Source organism: Nanorana parkeri, unplaced genomic scaffold (genome assembly GCF_000935625.1).
Source record: "Nanorana parkeri isolate BGI_ZX_2015 unplaced genomic scaffold, ASM93562v1 scaffold90, whole genome shotgun sequence".
Classification (NCBI taxonomy): domain Eukaryota; kingdom Metazoa; phylum Chordata; class Amphibia; order Anura; family Dicroglossidae; genus Nanorana; species Nanorana parkeri.
Genome location: NW_017306358.1, coordinates 1131881 through 1149125, shown reverse-complemented (window position 1 = coordinate 1149125; position 17245 = coordinate 1131881). Strand labels below are relative to the sequence as shown.

At 37.4% G+C, this 17245-nt stretch overlaps 1 protein-coding gene across 1 annotated transcript in view; it reads left to right on the top strand.

The window, feature by feature from the left end:
- CPNE8 (copine 8) overlaps positions 1 to 17245 on the top strand; it is a 189005-nt gene that overhangs the window by 83746 nt on the left and 88014 nt on the right. Inside the window, exons 5-6 of the mRNA XM_018552507.1 lie at positions 952 to 991; positions 8505 to 8581. Of these exons, the coding sequence (XP_018408009.1) occupies positions 952 to 991; positions 8505 to 8581 (117 nt within the window). The remainder of the gene's footprint in view (positions 1 to 951; positions 992 to 8504; positions 8582 to 17245) is intronic.

Here is a 17245-nt window from a genome sequence, read left to right as displayed (position 1 = left end):
AGTATGTGTGTTAATAGGGTCCTGAGTGACAACAAGTGTGCATTTGAATATGGATCTAGTATATAGGGGTTACTCTACTGAAAGTATAGAGACTGTTCACTTTGCAAAATAATTGTTCACTGAGATGATAAAATAAAGCTGTGTTCACTTCAATTAACCAGTCATGTGCTAGCTAAAATCCTGTTTAAAACTAGTACAGTATGTCTACCCTAATGTACAGTATATTACAAAAATCCAGCAAAAAAACCTATAACAATAACTGTACAAACTATCTTACTAGTAAATATTAAGGGTGCGTTCACAACAGCAGCCGCACTCATCTGCACGGCTACTGCTGCGCGTATACCCGGAGAGTGACGATGCTCTCGATCAAGCCTCATTACACTTTTTTTGTCAGAACTTTATTGAAATGTCACAAGTGAAATTTCATTTAGTTCTGTGAGCCTACCGAGGTGCGATGCAGTTGTTCTACTTCTCACTGTAGTGTGCATAAAAAAGTACTGCATGCCATACTTTTTTAAGCGCACACCACCAGAACACGGTGGTTTGAACCGAGCCCATCCATGACAAGGCAAATTGCCTTATCTTGTATTCGGGCTGCACCACAAAAAGCGGCCAGTGCAACCCAAGTGCAGATGGTGTGAACCGGCCCTAAGAAAACAAGTTTTTCAACATGACTGGCTGTACGCCATATCAACGGTACTACATTTTTTAAAAAACTTTGTTTATCAGTTCTCCTTCACCTTGTTAATAGGGATGTGGGAGCTATAGGTGTTCTACCAATCTGGTTAGTTTACATTAACACACACACAAAAAAACTTTTTCATAACTGTACAAACTGTCTTAAGTTGCATGTCTTATCTGTTTTCTTTGCTTTTGTTTGTAATTATTATTGTTGTTTTTACTGTTATCATTACAATTTGCTAACTAGTCTTTTCTGTTTTATTTCAGATATGATGTCGACTGCAAAAGTCCCAATTTAGCAAAACATGTAAGTTGAAATTTTATGGTCTTTCATTCCCTATACAGTCTGTGCTTAATATTTATGCCTTATATGTGTGGGGAAAACGTTTTTTATTCCCATCAAGTACAAATATGTTTTGGCTAGTTGTAAAAGTTCCAACTTATTTGCATAATTTTAATTATAGATAGTTTACATTGCTTGATTATTGTTGACTTCATTAACAAGAAGGGGAATAGTCACTCTGGGAAAAATATTCTGTACTCTGACTTCTGGCGGTTAAATGGCTTTTTTTTTTTTACCAGAATCTTTTTGTTTTTCTGTGCTGTCCATTTTTTTCTTCTTTAATGCTGTCTTTTCCTCTGATGTTTTACATTGGGTTTTGCTAAGGTAAATATCAAATATTGCACAGGTCATTTCACGGGGGCTGTAGGAAGCACACATGTAGAAGCATTCATATGTAAAGGCATGGTATGGTAATAGTTGGGATCTCTATCTGTGTTATGTATCCTTTCTCCATGCTAAGATTGTCTCTGTCCATCTCGTTTATTCTTTAACCATCTCTAGCATGTCTACAGTCTCTGACCATCTCTTGCTCATAGTCTCAGACCATCTCCTGTAGCGTGCCAATAGTCTATGACCCTCTCCTGCTGAATGTCTACAGTCTCTGACAGAATTGTGTTACATTACATTTTCTGACTATTGTGTGGGGCCTACAAGGGGTGTCAGGGCCCCCCAGTTTTAAGTAAGTTGACCACCACTAGTTTAAGTGGAGGTTTCTAAACAAACTAATGATATTACAAATCATCTGTCATAGTCTACAATTAAATGCATTATTTTGATATCTAGCATTTGAGTTTGTTAAGTATGTAGGAAGGCATTTTTATTAGAGGTGAAATTACTCTGTAGATGATAATGTAAAGAAAGAGAATGACTTCCACATTAACTCTTTAAATGTTTTGGACCTGGTTGCAGTTTTCACTTTATTTTCAAAGTCATTGTGCAAAAAGACCAGTAAAAATAATGAAAATGATTCCAGATATATAATTTCTGCTACCATAAAAATGAACTTAATGAATAGGGAATAGGCTGGATGGGTCTGTTATACAGTTTGAATATGTCTTGGTGACAACTTTCGTGCTTTTTTTTTTCCCCACAAAATGTTTTTTTCCCCACAAATGTTTTTATTGTTTTCAAATAGACATTGCAATAAAACAGAAAACCAACTTAAATAATTTTAAAAGCATAGACAAAGTAGTCAAACAATTTTGTAGGGATTATTTTAAAAATAACAATTACAATTAGGAATGAAAACCAAATAGAACCATTGGCTACGTGGATAACACCCCAATAGAGGGAACCACTGTAATCTGATTCCGGATGTCTAAGCCACATGGGTGAACAATAACAGGGTGGAATATGAGCTAGGACTGCCCATTGGGAGTAGAGTGAAGTCAGGAAAAGGGGTATAGAGCATTAAATAGGTTTAAACTTTAATAGGGCGGGTAGGCACATAACACATTTCGCAGGAGATCCCATCAAATCTGTAGATGGATTGGGTCAAAGTTCAACGAACTATCATAGTTGATCCAAGCCTCCCAAATCTTCTCGAATTTAGTGTAGGAATCATCCAGGATAGCTGTGAGTTGTTCATTAATCATTACACTTGAAATGCGGTTTTTAACTTCCATATAACTAAGCACAGGGGATTTCCAGGATCTAGCAATTGTTTGTTTAGTGGCCATGGATATGTTGAAAATCAAGCATTGTTGATTTCTGCGTAATCCCATTATGGGCTTATGTAGAAGCGCTTCTCACGGATTTTTGATCAGATTACACCTCAATACAGTATTAATTAGAGCATAACTTCGGGTCCATAAACGTTTGGCCTCAGGACAGTCCCACCAAATATGTTTAATAGTGCCCAGATATCCACAATTTCTAAACCATTGAGGGGAGTGAGAGGGGAAGAATTTGTGGATGCGGGACGGTGTGTAATACCAGTGAAATAATACTTTATTATTAATTATTATTATTATTAATTAATAATACTAATACTTTTTTTTTTACCTATTAGTGGTTAGTCCAGACGTCTTTACTTAATAAGTTTCATTGTAGTATTTTTTTCACTTCAAATACCAATTGGGTACTTTTCACTTTGTAAGGAAAACTGTATTCATGTACTCATATAATAAGTATGTTGTTTAGTGGTTTTTGGTATACAATAGTTTCCCTCTTTGTGTGCATAGCAAGCAGGAGCAAGAGTCCATTAAGGCATTCCATTAATTATTGAATGACTACCCTTATCTATAAGAAACATTTCAATCTAGTTCTAGTTAATATACTATAATTTGCATTTATGAGGGATAATTGTTGCGCTCATCTCTGTCTTAATGCAGTTCCTGTTACCATCTACAAACATAACACATGCATAGAGACATTTAGAGATTAATAATCTGTATATTAAAATTCATACTGACACTTGATGAACCTAAAATTCATCTAGGAGAGCCCTAGTGTGCCTTGTGACAAATAGGGAGATTATAATTACATATTTTTGGTCTGCATTTGGGAAGTGCAACTGCATTCAGAAAGAGCTACGGCATCAATCACTTTTTTCAGTGTAAATTTGCCCTTAGGCTTTTAGTAGTGGCTGCTAGCCATAAGCAAGTAATCTATCATCATTCATGCTAAAGACATCAGTGTTCATACTTCAGGAGTCACTGTTGCCTGATATGGTAATAAAAGTCAGGGTTAGCAAAGGCATATTTATTTTAAAGTCAATTTGAAGACTGTTGGCTCTTACCTCCTGTAGTTAAAGATTATAAGGCTAGGTCCACACCTAGACAATTTATCGCATGGCAAAAGGATATCGCACAAAACAAAGATTTGCATTCAAGTCTCTGGAAGCTGCTCACACCTTTGCGACTTGTCGCACGGTAGAAATCACCTGTCGCACAAAAAGGTGCAGGAGCTATTTTCAGGCGGTTGTTGTGTGATTTGGGTCCTATAGACATCTCTATGCATTGAAAATCGTGAGACAACCACGTGGTTTTCAAAGCAAAATCGCACAAACAAAAATATGCGACAACCGCACGAAAGCAGCTCACCAGCTCAATCACCTAGGTGTAAACCTAGCCTTAAAGATCTTCTCTATGGAAGTCCTTAGACATCTTTATAGTCTCATTAAAAAATTGCAAAAGCATAACAGATTTTATTGTAAAATAAAATCCATTATATTTAAATGTACACTCCCAAAAAACCCCTTGCTTTTTCTTGAAACAACATCTTGAGCACTGTTTGAAAATGCAGTGAGTAATCCTTACCCACCCAGTGCGGTTTTTATTTATCATGAAAGGCACAAATTGGGTCATTACCTTGAAAATGTTTTCCTCTTGCATGCTCATTTTTTATCTGAGTTTTCTTCACCCCAGCAGTCTTTACAGTCTCTGAATTCTGCTTAGTTGTATTTACATATTACATGTGTTTTTTTTTCTCAAATTATTACAGTATTTGGCTATTCCTATCCCTACATAATCACTAAAATACTTGTAAATGGCGAAATTAAAGTTCCAAGTTTTTAGGCTGATCTAGCGTTGAGTAATTATTTTAATTAACAAACTTTGATTTTCATGTGTTTTTTTATGTTATCATCACAATAGGTTGCCAGGTCATTACCAAAAAATGTTAGGAAGTATTTAGGTGAACTAACATGTATGATGTCTGCAGTTTTATTGCACTTCCAACTAGGGTTGCACAGATACCAAGTACATGTACACGAGTACATGTACCGATACTTTTCAGCTCCAAGACTACACTAGAGAAAAGTTCAAAAATTAGGAGGCAGCTGTCATTTGTAAGGAGCACACGGAGCTCCTGGGATTTGTACATCTCTGTTTTAATGTACGATTTTGTTTTTATAAGTATAAATAAAGGGATGCACAGATACCAGTTTTGCGAGTACAAGTACTGGTACTTGCCGAGTACTTACAAGTACGAGTACTGATACATTTTTGTTTATTGTAATGTGACAGTTTTTCTAAAACAATACAGACTAATGATTTCAGGACATTGGTGGAGTGCCAGAGCTAGGTCCCAGCTGCAACCTCTGCAACCCTGGTAGTTCTTGTGAAAATGCCAAGTATCTGCACTGGTACTCGAAAAGTATCTGTGCATCCCTACTAAGTCCCTACTAAGTAGAAAAGCCACCTCTATTGTCATATATAGAAAGCAGTGCTCATGCACAATTGCAGTATACATTATCCTAAGAAGAACACGTAGCTAGCAAGAAACAATGGAAACCAATTATACAGTAGCAAATGTTCTTAATTCCTAAAGTGTAATTATATTAATTTCAGATAAAAATCTGGAAGTATAAAATAAGATCTTGTAATTATTAAAAGCCCTTAGCATAATTCCTGACATCATCTGCTGTGCTTCTCAATTAATGTATAGCAAGATTTATTTTTTATTTTTCTGCTGATGACATTTAGATCTGATTTTTTTCTTTCTGGTTTCCTTCTTTTAGATTTGTCCATGTTTTAATATTATCATAAGTTCACATTGAGGTACATGTAGTTTGTTATAAGTTTCAACCATAGCTGACATTTAACCTTGCTCTTTGCTCAGAAGAAAAGAGGAGGCAGGCAGGGGCATCATTTCACCATAATCCTTAGTAATATGGACTATGCTGTCATTAGATATATCTCTTTTCTGGCTGGCTAGAAATATTCAGTTGTAACATTGAATTAGAGATAAATCAAGTACGAAAACCCCTTTGGTTAGATAGAGTTAACCTTTCCCCGTCGTGTGACACTATGAAAGCTTCATCTTGGCGTTGTCTCCTCCAATCACTTCAGCTTTGGAATATCGCCAGTAGATTAATTATTTTATGTTTTTGACCTGTTTGATTATATGTTAAATAAAATAAATATAGTATCACCCATATTGCACCAGAAGAGGTTATCTGGTATAATAAATCATGATTTATTGAATTAAATGTATTTCCTTTTGTATGGATATGAAATTTAGGTTGATGTAGCATTATTGATAGACTGTATTAAGTATGGTTGTTCAGATACCAGTTCAGATACCAGTGCCGATACTTGGCATTTTCACGAGAACTACCAGGGTTGTAGCGCTTGCAGCTGGGACTTGGCTCTGGCACTCCACTACTGTCCTGAAACCAATAGTCTATATTGTTTTAGAAAAACTTTCACATGACAATAAACAAAAATGTATCAATACTTGTATCTGTGAGTACTTGGACAAGTATCAGTATTTGTGCTTGAAAAAATTGCATCAGTATACTTTAAAACAGAGATGCACAAATCCCAGGAGCTCCGAATGCTCCTTAAAATAACAGCTGCCTCCTGACATTGGAATTTTTCTCTAGTCTAGTCTTGGAGCTGGAAAAGTATCTCTACATGTACTTGTACCGAGTACGGTACTAGCTATCTGAACATCTCTAGTATTAACCCAGATTTTATATTGGTGATATTAGTAATCTTATTTTGCAAAATGAATATCATGTATGCATGAATGGTCTGGCTAATTGTTTACAACAGCATCACTCCTATTGCTTCTAACTGAGATATGTATTTTATGAGAAACATATTTTAAATACCATTCTAATATATCTAATAACCATTAGACACAGTATAGGTGTAATGTTTATATTTCATTATATGTGTACATTTTTTTTACATATGGCCACAAGCCATGTCTGATTTTGGGAAATACAGTTACATACATTTTCATGAATAGCCTTCATGTGTAAAGATGCATTGGATACCGCAATTTACAGGAAGGAACACCTTTTTATATGTATATATTGCAAGAAAATAGTGGACTGGCCTACCAAATGTGTCAGGTCTAATATGGGTTGAAATCTGATCGACATGGGTCAGTATGATTATCTCTTTTTTTCAAAACCATTTTCACACCCTTAAGTCCTCATAGATTCTGCCTCTTTTGCAAATAGATGCATGCCTTGAAACGTAATCCATGCTGCTACTTTGTCTGTTTATGTGTTCCTGTTTTAATATACAATTATCGTTTTCTTGTGTTATTTAATGAACATGATCTTGCCAAAATAACATAATTTAAAATCTAACCTTAAATATCTGACCAAAGCCTGACAAATTACAGATACTGCTAAAACTGATATTCAGTTTGTTTGCAGAATGTGTAAGGTTGATTTATATGTGTTTACATGCAGTGGGTTGGCATGTTTTATGTTTAGTTGCTTAAAATATTATAACTCAGTTTCGCAGTTTAACATCTTGGCAACTGGTTTACCTAATTAGAAAAATTTCACAATCCTAAATTAGATTGGACCACAGGATGAATCAGTGATGGTATTTGTTTATTTATTTTAAAACACCCTGAGGGGTGTACAATTTATGGAAACTGGATTACAACAGAGAAGACCGATTCTGCAGTAATGCAGAGAAAAAAAAGGAAAGAGATTCAGGATGCAAAAAGCGTGATTGCCTGGGGATTTGAAAACTTTGATAAGTGCTAACACTGTGACCTGTGGAAAAATAATTCACCTTGTTTTTTCCTAGGCTATAGACACCCTATTCCTTTACTTAGCCACTTCAACTCATTGGGCATGCCCTGTACATTTAGGCATTGAAAGGGTCAAAACAAGTTCATGGCTGCATTGAGTAAGAGAGATAATTCCAGGTTCCTCATTTACAGTTAACAGAAAACTAATCAGTTGTAGAGGCATTAAAATCGCTGCCTATTGATAATTTTGAGTATTATAGCTTTTCATTGTTTCGCAGGCTCACACCATTTTGAGGCGTGCAATATTAGGTATCTATTTACTCAACACAACCTCATCTTTTATTTTGTATGCAAATTAGGGATTGTACTGTGTTTGTGTGCACTAAAATTCAATTAACTATATTTTTCTACTGAGAATACTCTTTTGATAAACAGCTGTGCAAAACGTGCATCCTTTTTTCTATAGGGCCCCTGCTTTCAGAAAGTATGGGGGGTTTTTCAATAAATTTCTAGCCAGAAATTCTGATATTGTATGTGCAAAAAATGAGAAAATTGCTCCGGAGGCAAAGAGGTTAATCGAAGCTGGGAATATCCAGATCTTATTCCAGATGTTTGGTTCATGGGATTCATAAATACTAGCATTATCAGAAAAAAGCCCACCAAATTATGGAGTGTCACAAGCATGGAACTTCTGTTAATTGTTAGGCTAATTAAGGAAGCCCTGATGATACATCGGATATAACGGAATGATTTAAATATAGAACTTGACTCAAAGAAAAATACAGCTTAGTTGGCTATAGTGTATACCATAGCAATGTCCTACTAAGTAAACGTTGTACATTTATTGCAGCAAATTACTTAATTATCAATTTAGCAAACAAGAACTGAATACACACAAGTTTAAGTCATGTAGCATACCTTTTCTGGACAGTAAAATATTCTAGCTTCAACTACTTACTGTTATGAGCTATGCATTATGGTGTAAATTGTTGTATACCCCAGTGATGTTGATCTCCTTTATTTTTTACAGGATTTTCTTGGACAGATGTTTTGCACTTTGGGTGAAATAGTTGGATCTCAAGGAAGTCGTCTCGAGAAGTCTGTAACGTAAGTATTAAACAGGACTTTTTTTTCTTAAAGTGATTTATTCTGAGATTAGGCCGGTGGCTATTGAATTTTTTTTAAGTGCATTATTGTCAATTTTTACTACAGGATGGGGTTTATCTAGATGACAATTTCTTAGTGTGGTGACAAGCAAATTCAGTTTTTAGTTCTGTATTAAAACACCTGTCTATATAAGTACACCTATACTGGGGATATGGCCATCTATAATTTTAGCCAGATGCATTCCGCTCAGCTCCTGCTGCCACTCCTGTAATTTAGCCTACTGCCATTGTAAACAAACCCACTCTGGGATCTGAATTAAACTGGAATCTTCCCTCCTGTCCACTGCTGCCACACATCAAGGGGGACGGCAAGAAAAATAACTAATGCTGATTGTGTGGCCCAAGATAGTGCTAGCTCCCACACCATTAAAAGCAAGAAAGCTTCTGCCAAACTAGGGCACTTTGCAGTATGAAGGGCATAAGAGGCCTAATTGCGGGGATCTTGAAAATGTTGCTGTCTCCTGTTCCACTTAACTCTGATGCCCAGTCTGAACCCACCCTGTCTGAAGTGCACCTGGCTGTTATTAAAGGAAATGACTCTATCACAACACAGATACAGAGTCTTACCCTTTCAAGGCATGATATCCAGAAAATTAGAGTATGTATGTCCTCTGTGCAAGGAAGGGTCAGAGACTTAGAGAATATGCCATACCGTTGAAATACGATGTAGCCCTGTTACTGTCTAACACCAGCATGCATGATATGAAACTGTAAGTCCACCCCAAAATTCATAGAAAATTGGCTATACTCTAAGTTTTTCAGCGCATATCTTTTAGTGCATTTTGTGGTGAAGAGGGCTCACAGGGTGCCTGGCTGTCCACTTCCACAGAGCAATCCAACTTGATCCTTTCTCATTAAGCTCCTAAGCTGCCGCCTCACATAGACCTTTTCTCATTAAGCTGCTGTCTTAACCTGGTTAGATTGAAATACAAAACCCTGCAGCACATTCCTGATTAACTACTACCAAGCACCTACCATTCCCTTATGTTGGACAGTGATGGTAACACAGGCTTTCAAACAGCTAATGAATTGCGCTACATGATATTTCAAACTGCACTTTTCCCCCCACTGGTAACCCAATTTGATCTTCCTACATTTTATAGAACAATTTGGGTTAGGTCTACTGTTCTATTTGTTTCTTTTCATTTTTATTTATTTGACTGTTTTAGTGGCTTACTAATGTCCTTGACTTTGTGGTCAAGCCTCTTCTCAAGAGGGTATCACCAAGACTTTCCTTGTCATCTTGTATCATTACCAACTCAGACTGTTATCTATGCCTCTCTCCTGCTAAAGCTACAGGACGTGGACTTTAATGGCCAGATATCAGACGGCCATTGCATGCCTGCAAGAGAACAAAATATACCACTGATCAAGCAGACAAAGATGGTGCCAGCTCCCAGCTTCCTTCTTCTATCATAATCTTGGTGCATCTGTAACTCATAGCACTGTTATGGAAACATGATTGTTATATTCCCTAAATTGACACTGGGCAACGGACTCTGATCTTACAATTTCTAAATTAAACAAAAAGTACTGGGAGAATAAAGTATACTCTTCCCAATACTTAGAGCCGGCTTGGGACCTGGCTGCTGTCACAGTATTGAATGGGAATATATGTGGGAGGTGTTCTGCACAATGGGGATTGGCCCAAAATGTAACAAATGGATACAACTTATAACTTCTCTCCAACAGCTAGAGTTCTTAATAATAATTCCCTGGCAACCCTCTTCCATCTGGGGAGAGGAATTATGCAAGGTTGTCTGCTCTCACACCTGTGAGACCTCAAGAGCTATTAAACCTGTTGCACTGGCTGTCAGACAAAACCCTCATATCACTGGATTCATTAGTCATGACGGGAAGAATAAAACAATTCTATACACAGATGATGCCCTCCTCTTTGTAGGAGACACAACTCATTGGCATGACTACATAACGAAGCTTTGGTAGATTCCTGGGTCTAACAATCTACGTTACTTTCACTTGACCCACTGCCCCACCCAGTCCATGATAGGCAACAGCAAATTAGGATTGTTGACTCCTTCTGCTACTTGATTGTGATAATCTTCACAGTCCCTTGGGACTGTGTTAGGCATAACTTACTCCGCTTGCCTCCAGTCTTTGGTTTGAAGAAAAGTCTAAAAGTAGGCCCCCCTCCCCCTGAATGTAGTCGGCTGGGCAAACCTTATTAAAATTATATGGCTATCATAAATTAGAAACATTTAATTTCTAAGAGTAAGATGGATTGGCAGTTACTAACTAACTAACCCCTGGCTGTACTACCTAGTACAGCATTATTAGACTTGTGGAAAAAACAAAAATTACCCATCTGTCTTAACTATATCTTGCTGATACACTTAAATTGCCTCAGCAACTACAATCAGGGTCCTCCCTCCCAAGATCTTAATAGTCAACAAAATCTTTCTAAATTAACCATACATAAAACAGAAATTATATATCATTCACATCCAACTTTTCATGCAAGAAGCCTCATTTCCAAAATATGCACTACTCTTTTTACCAGCTCTTATATCACATTGCTAAAGAAAATGGACCGACGACCTAGGTCAGATTACAGATGAGCAGTGGCTTGAGGCACTAGAGCTATTGAGGCTTACACAGCTATTTCTTCTCCACGCAATGTACTGGGTGCACCACGGTATGGATCATTGAATGATGCTAACACAGACCAGCTGTTTTTCTGGCATCAGGTTTTTCTCAGAAGCATACTGCCTGTTTAGATCCTCAGTGGTTCTCCTGTTCAATTACAGGGTGAAGAACATTTTTAAAATTCTAATGGCATCGATCCTATTAGCTGTTCTGCTCATTTTACTTTGACAGTTTAGTGTATCTGACTGACTGTAATGTATCATAGAAATTAATCTGTGTGTGTGTTTAACCTGATATTCCTGGCATCATCCCCAAACTCCATGTGTATGAAACTTAATTAGCTCCTAAACAAATCTGCTGTTATATTCCCATAGAAGCACAGGCTTTATTATGTTTTGCAATGAAATATGCTCTCTAAGAGCGGTTTCTCCAATGAATGTTTAGGCATTTGAAAAAAACATTATATTATGAAAGGCTGTAATGATGATGAAAACCTTTCTAGCTTTTTTATAGCACAGTTTTTGTATGCAGTTCTAGGTGATTTGCATGGACCAATGTGTAGCCAGATGTTTGCTTGACCTGCTTACTGTTGGCACATCTCATAAATGTAATATAACCACCACTTCACCTCTCCCAGTTAAACAATTTACTTTTTCTACATCTGTGTTTTGCAGTAGTAGTTGTAGTGCTTACTTCACAAATAATATACTCAATACTATATACTAAGCACAAAAATGAAGCTATATTGCATTTCACAAACACTTTTATTTGCACATCATTATATATAAAGATCCACATAATTCGCACAAAACAGACCACCCACTGTAAAACCAACAGATCTGTCTTTAACAACCAAGCTGACCTGGGTACCCCCGCAATCATCCAGACCCAAAGAGAGTAGAGCTCACTGCTTCTATGGGTACTAAACGTAACCTTTATATTTTCAGGATATCTTCATCTCTAGCTGTGTGAAAACCAGGGGAAATTATATATTGCAACGGTCGTGCATGTAGGTCCACATAAGCTTATTTGCATTCAGGTAGCAAAAGACTTGCTTCAAATCCACTCCTCCAATTGTCCAGAGATATAAAGTCTGCTGTGAAAACTACTGAGCACTGTGAGAGAAATGTCATCTTTACATAGACAAGCAACCTGAGTCTAATCTAGTGTGACCTTTAACAAAAGAAAATTTCTCATATGAAATGCATGCTTCCAGGTCACTCACATACACAGCCGACATGTATGTTGTTACTTCATCCTGCTATGTACAGGTGTTACTGAGTCGCGCACTAACCACTTTGTGCTTACACTGTCCATTTACTGCAGCCCTCAAACATGTAAGAAAATAAATGAATGAAGATCGACCTCTAATGTGTGTGGAAATACAAAAAGGAAATATACTACAAAATATAAAAAAAATATATAACCAATAAAGATTTTCTTATTTCACATAAAACATTTTTTTTTTTAAATATGACAGTTCTAAAATAGCAAATGTGTATTTCATAATCCTTAAAAACATGCATGCAAATATAAACCCTTACCAATATTTTAAGCACTATATTACTTCAATAAGGTGTGGCCAGTCAGAGTATAAGACTGCATATGCAAACTCCCTGGCCTGAGTAAATATGATGATATGTTTCACCTTTATCAGTGATCTTTTTCTTAACGTGATACTCAGGGAAAAGGTTTTTAAGCTACTCTATTTCAAATGATAATTACATCACTTACAATGAATGCTGCTCCTTGATTTTCAAAAGTTTTAGTTTTCTGTAGAATCAACTGGTCCCTGGAGTGCTGATCCTGATGTCCTGTTTTAGGCTGAATCCTTTCCCTTGCATGGTCCTTTGGAGCCACCCTTGTGTGTGCTTGTAAGCTGTGTTTGTCTCCACAAACACACAGGAGAGCAAGGCAAGACCCTCCCCTGCTCCCCACTCCTCCCTTGTCCAAGCTAGTAGATATCAAACTGCTGGAGACTGCTTAGACCCTTGTGATCGTGTACTAGACAGGAAGTTCAGGGAAGCGGAGTTGGGATAGTTGAAGCCAGCTGTTCAAAAACAGGATTACTGTAAGTGGTGGAGCACAAATTTAAAGAAATACTTTGTTGGGTAATGTATACCCAACATGTTTAATGAGTTAAATAATACATTAAGGCAAGTGTGCCTACTGGTACTCTGATCCCCCCAGGATATATACTCTGGCTGTGGGCATCACAACAGCCCCACAGGAAAACATAGCATAGGGCAGTGGAAGTATTGAGAGCTGAAGTCAATGAAAGAAGGATCTGGGACAGCCAAGCTTCAGGATAGGCAGCAAACAAGAGAGGAACCCAGAAAACAGAAAACATAGCCGAGGGCCACTACAGGAAGCAAACAAGATAGTGATCTGATAAATGTAATTGAGGGTCAGTCTAGAATTAGTAATACGGGGACACACGTGATCAGCCAGGAAAGCTCACTGAGCCATAAACCAATCCTACAGATGGGGGGGGGAGGGGGGGGTGGCCAGACTTACTACTCCGCAGCTGAGAAAGACAAAGCTACAGTTAGCAACACAGGCTGCTAACAATGTGGCTGGATTCATGACCTAACATGTGATTAGGATAGGGCTGCAGCCAGCAACACAGGTTGCCTAACTTTGATACATCATTGTATAATGCTATCTCCATCCTTAAAAGTTTTTGGTAGAGTAAATAATGAAATCCATTTGCAAATTAATATATATATAGATGTTATATTATATAAGTATGGATGGTCCACAAGCCTATATAATTCCTACATCCAGAATGGAACTGCTCCAGTATATGAATCGTTATTCACAAAAAAAGAGACTACAAAGGCCTTTTGCACAGGAATTACATTGTTGCAATAAGGTATTTTCTGAAGAAAGCCAAAAAATACCAAAATATTTTTTCAGTCATATAATTGGGACTGCTTGCTTTTTGGGCGAGAGTCACCTTTAATTACATACATAATACTGCTGGGTCATCTGCAGCTATGTTTGCCTTTCCTCTATAATCCACTCTAAGAGGGCTATTATTTGAATTATTAAGGTACTGCCTTTCTTGGGACAGGAGGGTCTCGTCATTTCACATTATGGTACATGGTTGTTTGATATTCACAGCTGCTTGTGTCTCTACCTTGCAATCAACTACACAGTTTCTACTTGAACAAGGGATCACATGTATTTACTGTATACTCACAAACAGTGCTATTTATTAGATGTTAGTCGGAAGCTTCTGCATGAAAACCATTTTATTGTTATGCTTTACTTGGCATGCTCTTTTATATCCCGAGATTGCATATCGTTTTTTAACATTTGTACATGTTTATATTTGTGTGTGCATTTTTAAGTATTATTAAATAAATATTTGCTGTTTAAGTACTGTTTTGATGTCTGTGTCATGGTAACTGGCAGACTTTTATATTCATATTGCTAGTTGTATACATTTAAGACACAGTTTACATAAACTTCTCAAGGCCTTTCTCAACACCTCTCTTTTTTTATTCAGTGCCCCGTCCAAGTTAAAGCCACCAGCTTATACAGTTGTCACAATACATTCTCCTATCGGCTCCACCAGGATTACGTGTACCCTGTCAAACAAATGCAAACCGCATGGAGGGGGTGCTTGGGCTGCTGCGTAGCATCAACACATTTTGCTCATGTAAGAGCTTTGCTAGAATGCAAAGAGCATGCTTGAGCTCTTCCTTCTTATTTACCTTATCAAACAGGGGAGGAGTTTATTTTTTTCAATTCCATTGGCTAGTTTAATAACACAAACTTTCTCCCATCATTTAATCCAATATATGGGTTAAATGAGAAGGCACCACCATATCTGCTAAATAATAATCTTCTATATTGAAATCACAAGACTACTCCTAATTTCAGCTTCTGATATAACCCTTTTGGTTGCAGAGTTGCATGAATCCAGGACCATACTTTTGCAACAATATGCCAACAAAATCACCTCAGAGGCTAATTCGGAGCTCATAGATACCTTTTACTTTTATCACTTAGGGGACTTATGGTGTGAAGCAAAATGTATAGCTACTGGGCTTTTCTCCCTCTCAAAACTTATATCACTCAGGTGTTCCATAAACCGAATTCCCAACTGTCTTTTAGATTTTCCAATATATTTTAGATTGCATGAGCAAATTAGCAGCTGCTCTACCCTTATCATAGAACAAGCTGCTAATATTGTATTGCTTTCTCCTTTCAAGATGGTTTCTTGTCCCTCAGAGACTACACAAATGATTCCTTAACACTTTGCCATTGTAACTCCTCAGAAGAGACATTCTTGCAAATCTTTTGGGCATATCATATTCTTCTACCTCTGTGGACTTCTGTGCATGGCTTGACTCACAAATTGACAGGTCAACTTGGGTATCAATCCGGCCTCATATTTGCTTCACCTTCAGAATTTTTCTAAACACCGCTATAAGAGAACCTTACTTATTCATTTACTTAATGTAGCCAAAATGTGCATACTGATTTTGTGGAAAGAGACGCATGCTCCTACGATTGCTCTTTGGTTTAATAAGGATAATGAGATCAGGGACATGGAGAACCTTACCATTGCTCCTTATGACATAGAAGAACCACTCAAAACTTGGTTTTACTGGCATAAATTCACCTTCACATCGGAGTATTTGTCCCTTCTGTCTGGTTAGGTCTCTTGGGGCCCACAACTGGTTTGCTGTATAAACCCTAACTGCTTATTTTGCATAATTCATCATTTCTACCCTCCAGGTAGGGCTGTTCCTTTTCCTACCTGCCCTCCCTACCTCCCTTTCAGTTCTTGGTTCCCTTATTGGAGTAATCCCACCCCACCCCACTCCCCGCCTCTCTTTCTCTTTGCCTTCTAACTCTTCTTCTTTACTCTTATTCCTTGCCACTTTGGCTAGTGGAGGGATTGTACAGAGCATGGCCCTGGTCTACTTTATATTTTGATGATACGTGAATGCTATGTACATCAATCTGGGCTCTTATGTGGACCTCCCTGTGTTTACCGGAACTGTGTGTATCATGCCCCCTCTCTCTCCCCTTTTTTGCCTTTCTATAACTTGTATTTTGTTTTTAAACAAAATGGTATTGCTTTGAATCATCATAATTTGAAAGATTAGCTCATACTTCCATATATATTTGCTGTTATTGCTGGGTATGGTCCTATGCCTGCTATCACTGGATCAAGGCAAAACACCTGCCAATGATTCTGCAAGATCCCCTTTATATTATTCTGTTGTGAATTATATGTAGTGATAATCCTACACTTTGTTTCGTCCTTCCTTTTTTGCTTTACTAACTCCACTCAACCCATAGCATATGCCATTCTAAAACTTTGTTGAATCTTCTTGTGGGAATAACCCCTATTTTTAAATCTCCTTTATAAGTCCCCAGATTCCCTCACAAAATCTTCCGACTATAAGCAGTAACTGCAGAAACTATCCAATAGGCACTGCAGTTTTTTTTTACTCTGTAAATGATGAATCCCAACATAAAGGAGTGTGTTTCCCTGGGCTGAGGCACTGAATGAAAGGGCAGAGGTTCTGGGGAAGTCCCTGAGAAGCCTATGTAAACTTCATCTGAAGTTCTTATATGAATGAATCACACACAAGAGGATTGCATTAAAAGGGCAGTGAAAGCACAAAGTGGTTGGTGTGCCAAAGACTTAATAACAGATGCATTCATAGCATGATGAAACAACATAAGTCAGCCATGTGTGTGGATAAAGATAGCCAGGATGAATGCAAAAAGTAATTTAATGTGTAACAAGACAAAGTTAAAAGACACTCTAGAATGGACACAGGTTGCTTGTCTATGTGAAGATGACATTTGCTCACAGTTCTCTGTAGATTTCACAGCAGACTTTATATCTTTGGAAGATTTGCGCAGTGGATTTGCTACTTAAATACTGTGGGGCATTATAATATCCACTGGTTTCCATAGCTGTAGAGAAGAAGATATCCTGAGACTGGTAGGGTTAAGTATCCGTAGA